The sequence below is a fragment of the Hyla sarda genome, chromosome 2 (genome assembly GCF_029499605.1).
Source record: "Hyla sarda isolate aHylSar1 chromosome 2, aHylSar1.hap1, whole genome shotgun sequence".
Lineage (NCBI taxonomy): Eukaryota > Metazoa > Chordata > Amphibia > Anura > Hylidae > Hyla > Hyla sarda.
The window spans coordinates 109,784,847-109,800,612 of NC_079190.1; the positions used below are offsets into that span (position 1 = coordinate 109,784,847).

A 15,766-nucleotide genomic window follows, 5' to 3' on the forward strand; every position below is an offset into this window, starting at 1 on the left:
ATGAGATAGATAGATGTGAGATACATAGATATGAGATAGATAGATAGATAGATATGAAAAAGATAGCTATGAGATAGATAGATAGATAGATGATAGATAGATAGATAGATAGATAGATATGAGATAGATAGGAGATAGATAGATATGAGATAAATAGATGTGAGATAGATGGATAGATAGATAGATAGATATGAGATAGATAGATAAATAGATAGATAGAAAGATATGAGATAGATAGATGTGAGATACATAGATATGAGATAGATAGATAGATAGATAGATAGATAGATAGATAGATATGAAAAAGATAGCTATGAGATAGATAGATAGATAGATGATAGATAGATAGATAGATATGAGATAGATAGGAGATAGATAGATATGAGATAAATAGATGTGAGATAGATAGATAGATAGATAGATATGAGATAGATAGATAGATATGAGATAGATAGATAGATGTGAGATAGATAGATATGAGATAGATAGATAGATAGATTTTGTGAATATGAACTATAATTGTTGGGTTGTGTGTATGTGTGCGTGTGTTGTATTGACAGTAGTTGCTATTCATAAGTCTTCTATGTCTATTCTGTACACTGTTTATTCTCTATACTGCATGAATTTTGTGGGTTCTGTTTTGACTTATTATCTTAACATTGACCAGTGCAAGGAAAAATGAAATGTATTATATTGATAGACATGTAATTGTCCATAGTGGAATATTTCACTAATCACAATCATTACATGTTATCCATATGTTCTCTATAAAATGAATATAGAATTTTTTGGAGGTAGGTGAAATAGATCGGGAACCAGCTGTAAAATTACTTCTGCTTTTTTTTAGTTCTTTTTTTTTTCGCTTTTATTTCTGGAATGAAAATAATTATTGCAAACATAAGCCCACAACTGGCACATGAGACAAAGTAGGACTGCAGTGATGTTCGTAGTCATTGTACATAATAGCCGATCATAACATATTTCAGTCTGCAGCAGTCTGGTAATTTTAATAGAGGGTTTGCAAAACGGTAACAGGAGATGTGATCACCTTCTACATAAAGCTAAGGTGGATTGGGATCCAATTACACAATACTTCAGATGCCCATGCCAGTAGAAATATAATATTCCTACATAAACCCCAATTTCTTCAAGGAATCACGAAATGTAGCGTTTAACAGCTCCATGTAAATGCAACCTCCTGCAATTATTGCCAGGAACAACTCTCTGTCATTGTATTCTGGTTTAGAGCTTATATACCTAAATGATTTAAAATGATTCCTGTAGCAAGAGTCCTTTTGTCCGGCCATAATAATCTAAGGAGCCTCATTCTGCCAAGAAACAATGACAAGGAGGGAGAATTAGATACAGCTAGAAGTCTGGGCTGATATTTTAGATCCCCTGATTCCTCTCCATACTTCCTGGGCATTGGCATCCTCAGCTGGCCTCCCTCCCCTTCCTTCCCCGGCACTGGCATCCATAAAGGGGCTCCCTCCCCTTCCTTCCCTGGTTCTGGCAGCCATAAATGGGCTCCCTCCCCTTCCTTTCCTGGTTCTGGCATCCATAAATGGGCTCCCTCCCCTTCCTTCCCTGGTTCTGACATCCATAAAGGGGCTCCCTCCCCTTCCTTCCCCGGTTCTGGCATCCATAAAGGGGCTCCCTCCCCTTCCTTCCCCGGTTCTGGCATCCATAAAGGGGCTCCCTCCCCTTCCTTCCCCGGTTCTGGCATCCATAAAGGGGCTCCCTCCCCTTCCTTCCCCGGTTTTGGCATCCATAAATGGGCTCCCTTCCCTTCCTTCCCCGGTTCTGGCATCCATAGAGGGGCTCCCTTCCCTTCCTTCCCCGGTTCTGGCATCCATAGAGGGGCTCCCTCCCCTTCCTTCGGCGGTTCTGACATCCATAGAGGGGCTTCCTTCCCTTCCTTCCCCGGTTCTGACATCCATAGAGGGGCTCCCTCCCCTTCCTTCCCCGGTTCTGGCATCCATAGAGGGGCTCCCTCCCCTTCCTTCCCTGGTTCTGACATCCATAGAGGGGCTTCCTTCCCCGGTTCTGACATCCATAGAGGGGCTTCCTTCCCTGGGTTCTGGCACCCTAGAGGGGCTTCCTTCCCTGGGTTCTGGCACCCTAGAGGGCTCCCTAGCATTACTTCTCGAGCACTGGCATCCTTAGAGGATTTGTTCATTCGCCCTCTTAGGAAGCTACTTGCAGAGCATTAAAGGAAATCGTTGTTCTTGATGAAGACAAACTGACGTAATTAAGGCAGTTTCTTGTTGCCGCGTTAAAACAGTCAATCCCAACAACATGAAACTACCTAAACCACGGATCAGCTGGGTGACAAGATGCAACATCCACAATCTCTTGTCAGATATAGAAGAGGAGGGAGCAAAACATAAATAAAAGAGAAAGAAATGGGTGTAAATGAATGTATCCCTCCTAAAATAGGCTATCAACGCGTGCACAGTCCTCAGTCTATAGCAGCTGCTGTCATCTCCAGTGCTCAGGGCAGCCTCAGGATAGCACAGCCTCACAGCCATTTCCAGATTTTCATCTCTTTCATTTACAAACCCTTAATAAGGAAAGGGATGTGCTCGTTCAGAACCCCCACCCCTCTTATCCCTCCCCAACGCTCAGATATCCGACTCATTTAACAAGGTATCTCAATCCCATCCTGAAATGATAGAAGGCATATCTCAGCATTTACCACAATGTCAAGATCCATGCATTTAACCTGTAATTGCTCGGATGCTTCCAATCCAAGCTTCGTAGGCTGTAGGTACAACAATCACATAGCACTGGCTGCAGAGAGGACTAGACCAACACAAGTGGACAGATTGTCAGAAATCGAATGCTTATAGAATTCCAAAGTCAACAATGCATGAATATATTATTATTATTATTATGATTATTCTCATACTGCAAAACTTAGAGCAGAGTCCACAATCCACAATGCCATCATCTTTCTATGCAACTCCACAGCAGACAGTAAATCAATAATAAATAAAGCAAAACATCTTTAGCAAACTCTGCAAAGCCACATAATGCAGTATAGAGCCATGCACAATCTGGATCCCCAAATCCCTGACTACATGTTCAGTTGCCAATCAACAACAGTAATAATAGAACATCCTCAGACAGAGAGTCATAGAAAAACATGCAGCCTTACCTTTCTGTGTGCTGGACATGCCTCATCGGCCATGGTATAGAGATGTTATCCCTTTCTTCTGCTTGAGGTAATGCTTGGCTATTCCTTGCCATGTACGGTGGCTGAATCTTTCTTAAAAAGAGCACCCAAAGCCATAAGTAGTGTGTATCCAAAGATTGCAGCACAGACTATGAGTCCCTTCCCTCTTCTGGAGTCACCTTTAAATGCATCTTTTACTGCCGCGGCACATTATATTTGCAGATCATAAAATCCACCTCCACCGCTTTAGCAAGACTGTCCTGACATTACTGTTTTATGACCTTGACTTATTGTGGTCACCTGGATAATATTTAAATCAACGTTATGCTCTCTCACTTATGTTCTCCCCACTAAGATGGTCTCCTAAAAGCCTTGCAAGAATAAAAAAAGACCCCCAATAAGAATAGTAATAGATATATAAAGAGCAAACAGTGAAGGATGGCTGTCTGAGACCAGGCTGCTGTGGAAATGCACTGCAAGAACAAGTCAAGTAATCTCAGTTCTAGGAAATTTATTTTTTTTATGTCCACAAAGGAAAATACATGCAAAAATGACACATACATAGTGTATTTAAATAACAGACACGAGAAATGTATTCTTTAAGGATTATCAATACTGTCTTATCTTTTTCTTACTTAAATATGCAGTGGACCAGATAAAGAAACTGCATAAGATATAGATTTCTATATATATTTTCTTATATAGTGAGAAAGTTCATAACTTCACTGCAAATTCTCATTTACAAACATTTAAAATTCGATTTGTCATTCGAGTTCCAGATACAATATACAGGTTACACTGATGTAATAAGAAAGCAAAGTTGTCGGTTTTTTTTTTTATATTTTTTTTTATATAGATATATATATTTATATATATATTTGAAATTTTTTTTTTTTTTTTTTTGTGAGTGTACTTAAAGCATTGTTTGGCAGGATAATGAGATTAAAAAAGGTCTCTGGAGTTTTTGTGCTGAAGTAAATAACTTAAAATACAATTTCAGTAGCTGGCTCACTGACCATCTTTACATAGAAACAAGGATGCAATATATAGGATCATGCATTATATCGAAGCGTCTGTCTTTATGTACAAACTGTGGGCAGGGACAGAAGGGGCCACCTAGCCTGAAATACTGACTACCTGCTTTATCTTAAAGCGTTGCATTAATGACCTAGAAAATGTACAAGAATGGATTAGACTTTGCTATTTATGCTTGAGTCGTCGTATTGGTGGAGAAGAAGGGCCTATGGGATGGTTCAGGACTCCTAGTGGATTTTTTTTTTGTCTTCCTTAAGTGAAATTAAAATTTGATGTCAATTCTCGAATCCGGTTTTCTCTGTTCATTTTCTTCAGTTTCATTCTGCGGTTTTGAAACCAAATTTTCACTTGTCTGTCTGTTAAGTTGATACTCTTACTAATCTCTAGGCGGCGCTCACGGGTCAAGTACATATTAAATAAGAATTCCTTCTCCAGTTCCAAGGTCTGATGCTTAGTGTAAGGACACCTTTTCTTTCTTCCACTCTTAGCTGTCAGCCAATTTCCTGTAGCGTTTTCTGCCTTTATATCCTCTGTTAAAGATAATATTTAAATATAAGTATCCCAGGAAAGAACTCATGTGAAGATACTCTCCTATGTGGCAATAGTTGCATGAGATGGCACTATACCGATTGCACACACATGTGGACACACACCAACAGTGCACAATAGCCTATATAAACCAGGCAAGACATGGCTGCATTCAGACCAAGTTGGCAGCTTGTATAATGTCTATTCTGCTCTAATGTACTGACTGCATGGCACACAGGGTTTCATGCATTGACTCGAGTTAACAAAATGTACAGCATGGTGATATGGTTACATTAATGACAAATCTGCATTGTTGTGTCTGCCACTTACTGTACCCTAAAATAAAAAAAATACTATCCACAAAGGTTTCTGATACATTTTTGTCATTTGTACTGTACTTTTTATGGACAAATATCTGTGAATAAACGTTTGTTTGTGAATGTGTGTGTTTTTTTTATAATATTGCTGTCTATCTATCTATCTATCTATCTCTCTGCCTATCTATCGTTCTGTCTATCTATCTATCTACCTATCGTTCTGTCTATCTCCTACCTATCTATCTATCTATCTATCTATCTACCTATCGTTCTGTCTATCTCCTACCTATCTATCTATCTATCGTTATGTCTATCTACAGCATTTATATCTATATATCTATCTATCATTTATCTCTCATCTCTATCTATTATTCTATTATCTATCTATTTAACAATTATCCATCTCATCTCGATCTATTATCTATCTATCTATCTATCTATCTATCTATCTATCTCATATATATCTGTCTGTCTGTCTATCTATCTCATCTATCTAGCTATCTATCTATCTATCTCATATCTCTCTCTCTCTCTCTATCTATCTATCTATCTCTTATCTATCTATCTATTTATCTGTCTATCTATCTAATATCTATCTATATATCTATCTAACTAGTTATTTATCTGTCCGTCTGTCTGTCTTAAGGGGTCATATAGGTGTGTGTGTGTGTGTGTATATCTATATATATATATATATATATATATACTAAACTGCAATATATATATATATATATATATATATATATATATATATGTGTGTGTGTGTGTGTGTGTGTGTGTGTGTGTGTGTATATATACCAAACTGCAATATATATATATATGTGTGTGTGTGTTTGTGTGTATACTAAACTGCAATATATGTGTTTGTGTGTGTGTGTGTGTAGACTAAACTGCAATATATATATATGTGTGTGTGTGTATACTAAACTGCAATATATATATGTGTGTGTGTATACTAAACTGCAATATATATGTGTGTTTGTGTGTGTATACTAAACTGCAATATATATGTGTGTTTGTGTGTGTATACTAAACTGCAATATATATGTGTGTTTGTGTGTGTGTATATTAAATTGCAATATATATATATATATATATGTGTGTGTGTGTGTGTGTGTGTGTGTGTATTATCACACACATAGAAACGCACACACACACACACACATATATATATATAGTCCATATCTACCTATCTATCTATCTTTCCATCTATCTACCTATCTTACCGTGTGCGTATGTGTAAGTGAGGTGCTTTTTGCATGTATCTAACTGTTATTTTGGTGATTCTGGTATACCTAGCAAAATAGAAATAGTAAAAAATTCCACACGTGCACATATATTCACATATATATAATAATGCAGCTGCCCATGTAGCATATATAAATGATATGTTTTTCTGAGTACACAAGTGTGCTTATACATTGCAAATGTCCTTTCAAGCCATACCTACATATGTGCACTTGTGTGACCTTCACTAGTACATACACACATGCATACATACGTGTATGTATGTACACGTGAACATGTATGTAATACATATGTGTGTGTTATTTGAAATTGCATTCACGTATTTAAAAGTATGGTTGGTATAAGGTACTAAAACACCTTTGGGGACACGTGTGCACATGTGCATCTACAGATGAATCTATGTGTGCCGCATGCTTATGCTTTTATTTATTTGCACCATCTGAGTAAATGTAAAGAGTACGTGTAATTTAAAAGGAGGAATATACAAGCAAATGGCCCATGTGTGCATCTTTGTGTATACTTACATATGGCGGCCAACTGGCCATATGTTTTTTAATTTGTGCATGTATATAGCAGTGTGTCTATGATATCCATAGCTGAATATGTACACATTTATATATAGGACACATATGTACACATTTATGTATAGCTGCACTCTAGCATTATTTTTGCTGAATTTAGGTCAACATAAACCTTTTATCGCCATGTGAGTCAGGTATTTACCAGAAAGTAACAATAGCTGCTGTACTCTTTGTCTTTTAAACCTCTGTTGTAACAATCTTCACGTTATAAAAGAAAAAAAACAGACTGCATGAAGAATAAATGCAGTTGTGTGCATGCAGCAATGACACTAGAGCAGGAAATAGCCATTTTACACCAGGAGACAAACATTTACAGCAACTTTAGGACAACAACGAATAAAAGAAGAGGAAACCATTACACAGCAGGCAATGACTGCACACAGACAACAAATAAATGACCAACAATCAAGGGAGACCCACAAAAGTAGGCTAAACTAGCACAAAACTACACCGGAAATAAAAGCACAAGTCATAATGGCTCCACAGCCATGAAATGCGTTATTTTCTATTGTGCTTATGCTAATTTCCTGCAAATTAATAGAACATCTGGAACAGATCATGAATTGAACTGGTTTGATTTTGATTCATCTGTTTTCGTAAACTTGACTTTGCTTGGTACAAAAATGCAACTTTTCTTATAAAAATGCAATAAATATATTTACAAAATAGAGAAATACAAACATTGACCAGTAACATTCCCAATCTCAGTGAACAAGTCACGTAAACTGCACCTAAATATAAACAAGTCCCAAAGCTTTCAGATCTTCACCAGACATAAACATACGATGTGCTCTACTACTATTATTACTACTGTGTTTACTAGAGGAATGGCTGCTCTCCATTCTTTATTCTCACTTTAATGCAGCCTCACAGCATTAGCCTGCATTTTGTGTTTGGGCTTGAAATAAAAATAAAAAAAGCACAAGAAACATGACATTTATACATTTAAACGAACACATTTGTCGTGCATTATATTTCTACAAAGCAACACACACACAAATAATGAAACTTGCAATAAAATGCAGCATTATGCAGTGATTTAGAAATTATTATGAATAGACAAATAGAGACCCAAGTAAACAAAATATCTCCCTTTTTCTCTGTAACTCAGTCTGATAGGTACATATATATATATATATATATATATATATATATATATATATATAAATAAATATAAATATATATATATATATATATATATATATACACACAGACAGATAGATAGATAAGTAATAGATATCTTTTTTTTACATCAATTTATATAACATGAATAAAGTAGTGCCATATATACATAGTGCACTGGATACTAATCTGCATATAGGCAAAAAATTATGACTAGGTAAATAGGTGATAGATAGATAGAAAGACAGATAGATAGACAGACCAACATATTTGCATCAATCATATATATACATTTATCTTTCTGTATGTCTGTCTATCTCGGGCATAGAAACATTGCTAAATCAAAACATTAAATACAAAACGATTCATAGATAACAAATGAGGACTGAAAAGTCCACAGCAAATGTAGCAAAATAGCAAATCACAGCCACCACAACCACCAGCAGATAATATCCAAATGTGACTGACTAAAGTGACAAACTAGGAAACATAGGGAGCTAAATATACAAGAAATAGATAGTCTGTTTATAAAACTTTGTGCAATTGGATTTCTGACTGTTTCGGTCACCCCACACTGTATGGATTGGGGGTGTCTGCAGACAGTTTAGCGCTATAGCAGCAGGTCAGATATTGGGGCAGCAGGTCTCTTACCTTTAGCTTCGTTGTCAGAGTTGTCAGTGCTGGTGTCAGTGTTCTTGCCCATCTCCTTGTCTGCCTCTGGTGCTGCTAGTTTGGCAGCTGGGAGGCTCCTCTCTGTTTTGATCTCATTAGCAGCAGCGTTGCTGGGGTTGGTGCTCAAGTTGGTGGCCAAGGTCTGGTTATCCGTCTTGGTGTTTTCGGGGAACCCCACCTTGCTCCCCGTGTGTTGCTGCTGCTGTTGCTGTTGCTCCAGGATTTCACTTCTAGAATTCAGGCTCGTCCTGTTGTCAAAACTTGCCTCAAACTCGTTGGTATTATGATTCTTCTCCATGGAGTAGCCCTGGCTGGCACGATAGTAGCTGGGCACAGGAACCTCATGGTCAGTAGCTCGGGAGTCGGGCATCTGGTTGGGGTAGAGGGCAGCCTCTGTGGCATTTTTTGCCCTTTTGTCAGCGCTGTACATGCAGCACACATTCTCCTCCTTGACATTGGTTGGAAAGGAGCAGGAGGAGAGCTGTCTTGCAACAGGTTGCTCAATCCTATAAGTATTTTTGGGGTCACACCAATTGTCCAGTTGAGATAGGTAAGATGGATAAGAGTTGAGAGATAAGCTAGGGTTATTCACCTCATCTCTTTTGGAAAGAGACGGGACAATCCCACAGTTTCTCATCATCCCACAGCTGAAATCGCTCCCAGACTGCATATACATCCCTTGGTTGGAGGAATAATTGTCTCCTCTGCAGCTAGAGTCCATCAAAAACGAGTTAGGAGTCACATTGCTGGGACATGACATTTTCAGAGAGGCTTTTTAAAGAGGAATACTACAGCCAGAGGCTGACATCTTTTTTTTTAGGGAAAAATATCAGCACCATAATTATCCAGGCATTGGCCCCACCACGTGACTGCCAGGCCAATGAGGATTGAAAATGGCCTTGGTGATTCAGACACATGTGACGTCAAGGGTCAAGTTGTCGGGGAATTGCAAAATGAGCGTGGAGCAAGAGCGCCATCTATCAGATTTTGTCTGGTATAGCACCGGGCACCTTCAAGTTGAACAAAGGAGCGAGCGCTGCAGTTTTGTTTACCAATGAACAATCGCAAGTCCAGGGAGAAGAGGACACATCCAGAGGTAAAGCCGAATTCTGCACAAGTTCTGTCTACCTAGGGAGCACGGAATACCCCAAATGTTCTTTTCTAGCTATAGAAGCTCCTTTTACCCTATTTTTTCCCCTCCAATATGCAGGGGAACTCAAAATAACCCCCATAAATCTTTGTACTCGTATGCCGATGCAACTTCTTATCTTAAAATATCCTTACCCATTCTTACACTCTACCTCTATCCTCAATCTCTACCTTTATTACACGCCCTTACAGCTAAAGGACCAAAACAAATCCGAAAATACTACGTCCATATTCTTCTTATTCCAAATTATTCGTAGGATGCAAATACAGGTACTATAGAACCTCCCCTGCAGCCACCTAATTGTATTCAGTTGCAGACTATGGAAGAGTAACCTTAGCCAAATGTTCTTTATATTTGTAAACCTCATCTATGTCACCTTCTCCAGGTCTATAAAGAAGTGATTTGCTTTGCAGGGACAGTATTGTTGTGTCTCGCTTAATCTGCATATAATGTATGCCCGTGCCCATTGTTAGAGTATTTTAGAGCCAGGTATAGAAATATAGCCATGGCAACAAGATGTAATGGCTTCTAGAAAGTCCCAGAAAGACATTTTTTTTAAATTTTGTGCCTACTTTCCATTCATCAAGCACTTTATGCACATATAACACATGATAAATGTGTATCTATGTATATTGACTATACTACTATGTGTAGGTTCGGCATTCAAACATTGATGAAAACTATAATAGAATAAGAATAATAAAAAAAAATTTCAGTTGTAGTGTATGTTACAAACTATGCTATACTATGCTATGCATTACTACACTATGCTATCCTAGCAATGCTATACTATGCTATATTATACTATGCTATAATTTACCAGTATATCGCCCTTTAAACATAAGTCCTTATACCTATCTAGCGTAAATATGACTACTTAATTAGTTAATCCCCCCCCAAAAAAAAATCACTTTTGCAACAAAATTGAAAATAAAGTATAATGAAAAATAATTATTCATCCGACAACTGTGTTCACATATAGGTTAGTTGTTGTTTTTCTGCCCCTGTCCTGGTTTGAATTAAGTTGGAAAGAAAGAAAATAAAGAAAACAATTAGAAGAAGGCTGAATACTTCCCTGTCTCAAGGACAACTCAATCAACGCCAAGTTGAGCACTCCAGATTTCTGGCCATGCGTTTTCTGTAAAGACTCCTGGCTACAATGTATTCAAATATGTTATTACACATATATATTAATATATATCTATACATAGAGAAAGAAAGAGAAAAAAATAGAAAGATGAATTTTGTGTCTGTTATATTCTTAGTGAAATAAAGGTTGGGAGGCTTTACCGTGGAGATTTGCTGGGAGTTCACGATCCTCTTTTGTGAAAACACAGACAAGTTTCCGCTGGCCTAAACCCTAAACTATATATGGCTTCACCTATAGAAAACAGTAAAAGCCTCACTCCAGACGCCATTTGGCTTCCTTAAGCTATTTGAGACTTTATGGCCTCTATTTGTGTTAGTTGCTTTGACTTTAAAACTGTCTGGAAGAAATCGTTTGGTTTTATGGTAAGCAAAGAAAATTCACATCATATTTATAAGCCCAGGATAAAAATTTAGTATGGACACCATTATTTTTTAATTTATGGAACTCAGAGATCTGGATGCTTTCTTATGGCATCTTATCTATTTTTATTTTCCCTTTTTTTTTTATTTTTACTAGTACTAGAGAATAATTTATTATCTTCATGGGCTTTTTTTTTTTTCCTGCAGTCATTTCACAAAACCTTTACATTCCAAAAGTTTACCTGTTGTATAGTTGTGTGCTGTTTGTTTGTTTTTCCCTTGCAGAATTTGGAGCCACAATTGATGACGTAGAAGTCTGAACATGGGTGATGTCAAAATTGGATTGAATCCTTCCAATCTGGAAATCATCAGTCATCATAAATTCATGTTTCACAATTTTCAGGATGTGATAGTGTATACAGAGTGATAGCGGATAGATAGATAGATAGATAGATAGAGAGATAGACAGATAAATAGAGAGATAGAGAGAGAGAGAGAGAGAGAGAGATATAATTAGATAGATAGATAGACAGACAGATAAATAGAGAGATAGATAGATAGAGAGAGAGATAGACAGATAAATAGAGAGATAGATAAAGCGAGAGAGAGAGATAATTAGATAGATAGACAGACAGATAGAGAGATAGATAGATAGATAGATAGATACATAGAGAGGTAGATAGATAGATAAACAGACAGATAGATAGACAGACAGACATAGAGATAGATAGATAATAGATAGATAGATAGATAGATAGATAAATAGATAGATAATAGATAGATTAATAGATATAGATAGATAGAGAGATAGATAGATTAATAGATATAGATAGATAGAGAGATAGATAGATAATAGATAGATAATAGATAGATTAATAGATATAGATAGACAGACAGATAGAGAGAGAGATAGATAGATAGATAATAGATAGATAAATAGATAGATTAATAGATAGATAGATATGGGAGATAGATAATAGATATATAATAGATAGATAGATAAACAAATAGATAGATAATAGATAGATAGATATGAGATAGATAGATGTATAGATAAATAGATAGATAATAGATAGATAGATTTATAGATAGACAGGAGATAGATATATAGATAAATATATAGATAATAGATAGATAAATAGATAGATATGAGATAGATAAATAGATAGATATTAGATAGATAGATGGATAGATAGATAATAGATAGATAGACGGAGCATGGGACAAATATATAATGTATAGATAGATGATAGATAAATAGATAGCTAGATATTAGATAGATAATAGATAGATGATAGATAGATATGAGGTAGATGGATATGAGATGGATAGATATGAGATATTTAGATAGAAAAATATGAAATAGATAGATAAATAGATAGATATGGATAACCTGACCAGTATTAAGTGGAATCATTATTAATTTCCAAGTTAACAAGAAAATATACAGGATTACACTTCATCCCATCAAATGATTCAGTTCATTATTTTCTTTATGGAAAAGGCCATTAAACCCACAAGCAGTGTCTCCAGGAGACCGGATATTGTTTAAAGTTAAAAATAATTACTATTATGATAAACATGGATCATTAAAGTAGAAAGATAGAAAATTCATCAACCTAAATAGAGCCCCCATTGGGATAACTGCTTTCGTCTAATTGCACAATATAAATACCCAACATCATACATTAAACCTTGAGGCTTTACAATGTATGGTGGCTCTTTACATTTAATAAAGAGGATTCACGTGTTGGCTGGTAGATTGGACCAATGCAGCAGACAAAGGGCCAACGGAGAACGGCTGGGGGTGGAGGTAATAATACTAAAATATTAATAGCTTCAATATAGATCAGACCGTTGAAACAGATGCAGATTGGGAAATTTGACACCATAAGGTGGTCTGGTCCAATCTCCACCCACCATGATCAATATAGTTGTATGCTGGTCCTATGCTTAGCAATATATACATGTGAGCTCATTGTCCCACTGTGTAGATGAGTGTGAGATGACATCCTGATTTCACATTATTTCCATCTACTTCAGTGAATCATGTTTATTATTATGCACGCCAAGTAAAGATTAGACGAGATACCCCTGATACCAGTAGTAGAACCATTAAGTGTAAAGTATCCCCAGTGTCCAGTTTAGCTCTGTGTTGTAAATATATACACAGCTTTGCTGGGAGGGGATCCTGGAGCCCACTACCCTTCTGAGGATGGAGGTAAACTGTCAGTGACTATTTCTACCTCACATTAAACAATGAAATTGTTTGTAACCCATACCAACCTTAAAAGTGTCTATTGATTGTATCCCCTTTCCCACTACTCCCCTTCCATGAAACATTAAAGACTTTCTGAACCTCTGTATCCTGCTTTATTCTTTTCTGGTAACATAAGTCTCGGAATTATAGCACCAGATTATGTTGCCCTCGATTTTGCGATAAAGCCTATTAAATTTGCTTTTTTTTCACACTGAGAGGGACACAAATTGCACAATTTAAGGTTTATTTCAACCAAAACATCTCAAAGCTCTTGTATTTTTTTTTTTGTATGGACTTCTGTACCCAGTCACACCAAGCGATAATATTCAGTGTAATATATATATATTTATATATATATATATACATATATATATATATATATATATATATATATATATATATGAGAAAACGTGGGCGTGTAGGTTATATTTAAGTTTTAATTCGGTAAATATATAAACATATTATAATATATATATATATACATATATATATATATATATATATATATATATATATATATATATATATATGAGAAAACGTGGGCGTGTAGGTGATAATTAAGTTTTAATTCGGTACAGGTGTAGTAAATAGACAAATAGACAAGGTAATACATATTTTATTAATAAATGGTTCACATATTAATAAGCTTACAGAAAATAAATATTGTGGTACAGAAGAATACGGTGATGCAAGCGTGAAGAAAAGAACCACATGCACATTTCCTGCTGTTGGGGGTTCATATTCTGTTAATATAACTTACATAATTGCACGATTTTATTGACTATTAAATCATTATTGACATTTTTTTAAGGAAAAAGTGGATGTAAAAATGTAAATAAATAAAAAATCAGCGTTGCCTAGAGAAACCTATATTGACCGCTGTGACAAATATATGCACCCTAGCCACATAAAATATAAAATAATAAAATTATATATATATATAATGCTATTTAAAATAACACAAATAACACAATTTTGTCTCTGAAATGGCAGAAAAGGAACAAAATTATTTTTATGTGATAATAATCGCTTTTCTGTTTGTTTTATTAAAAGTGAGAAAAGTGAGGCCTGATTCAGTTGCTGCGCCATAAGTAAAAAGAACAACAACAAAATAAAAGCCTAAAGAAGAAGATGTAGTCGGGTTTGTGGCATAAAAAGAGCATTAATAGTGTCCAGTAAATAGATGCTAAAAGCAAACAGGAAATGATTTTAGCAATAATGTCTGGTACATAGCGCCATTCATGGTGGACTGTAGTGGTCAGATATTACATACCACAAATGCACCATGGAAGTTTTTTTCCAGCCTCAAAAAGCATCCAAATCCTAGTTGTGTCTGGAGGGTTCATACATGTCCATAGATCCCGCACAGTTGTCCTTCCACATGGTAGATATATAAAATGTTGCGGCTTATTTTCGATCCGGCCGGTTTGTAAGTACCAAACTGGTTTCATATATATATATATATATATATATATATATATATATATATATATATATATATATCTATATATATATATATATCTATCTAGTCCCATGGAGTATAATACTGCTCGGGAACTTTAATGTGTAATGTTCTACACTTATTTCTAAATACAAAACTATATTTATACTCCAGCTGAGCAAAAAATAAAAAAAATATACTTTTACTAAACACAAGGATATTCCAAAATAAAAATATTCAGGAAAACAGAATTTCAATATTTCTCATATTAAAACAAAAACATTAAAAACTTCTATTTATGACGTATATGGTAGGAATATATCATAGGTGAAAACAATATAATGGATAGAAATATTTAAAATTATTTGAAACTATTAATTTATGTAAATATCTCCAATGAAACCTGTGAAAAATTTAATATCGGTTGGTATGTACGGATGGACAGATAGATAGATAGTTCATAAAAGAAAACTTGTATGCCTATATATATATATATATATATATATATATATGTATACATAAATGCCACCTGGAAGGCCAAAGCCTCGTAGAAGTTCAAGTTGTGCGACCAATACCTGGGTACTGGAATATGTAAGGTAAATTGTACAATTTGACATTAAGGAAAAAGGAATAATAAAGCAGAATGTTCCAGATGCACAAATAAATAAATAAATATTAATAAATATATACCTTAATAAATAATGACATCAAAGTAATAAAAATAA

At 35.5% G+C, this 15,766-nt stretch overlaps 2 protein-coding genes across 2 annotated transcripts in view; both read right to left on the reverse strand.

Moving 5' to 3' along the window:
* The window catches only part of HOXC4 (homeobox C4), a 124,422-nt gene extending 121,132 nt beyond the window's left edge, over positions 1-3,290 (reverse strand). The window contains exon 1 of the transcript XR_008889693.1: positions 3,161-3,290. The gene's annotated coding sequence lies outside the window, so the exon portion shown is untranslated. The remainder of the gene's footprint in view (positions 1-3,160) is intronic.
* Positions 3,291-4,094: 804 nt separating this feature from the next.
* Positions 4,095-9,441, reverse strand: HOXC10 (homeobox C10). The gene is made up of 2 exons (XM_056560415.1): positions 8,661-9,441; positions 4,095-4,743 (listed from the first exon to the last, which is right to left on the reverse strand). Exons 1-2 carry the CDS (start codon positions 9,439-9,441, stop codon positions 4,466-4,468), a joined length of 1,059 nt encoding a protein of 352 aa, XP_056416390.1. The 3' UTR covers positions 4,095-4,465.
* Between the last annotated feature and the right edge of the window lie 6,325 nt (positions 9,442-15,766).

Excerpts from the sequence above, each read along its gene's own strand:
- HOXC10 (XM_056560415.1), bottom strand. The coding sequence starts at position 9,441 with ATGTCATGTCCCAGCAATGTGACTCCTAACTCGTTTTTGATGGACTCT. Across the intron at positions 4,744-8,660 it reads CTCTGACAACGAAGCTAAAG|AGGATATAAAGGCAGAAAAC; the intron begins GTAAGAGACCTG and ends TATCTTTAACAG.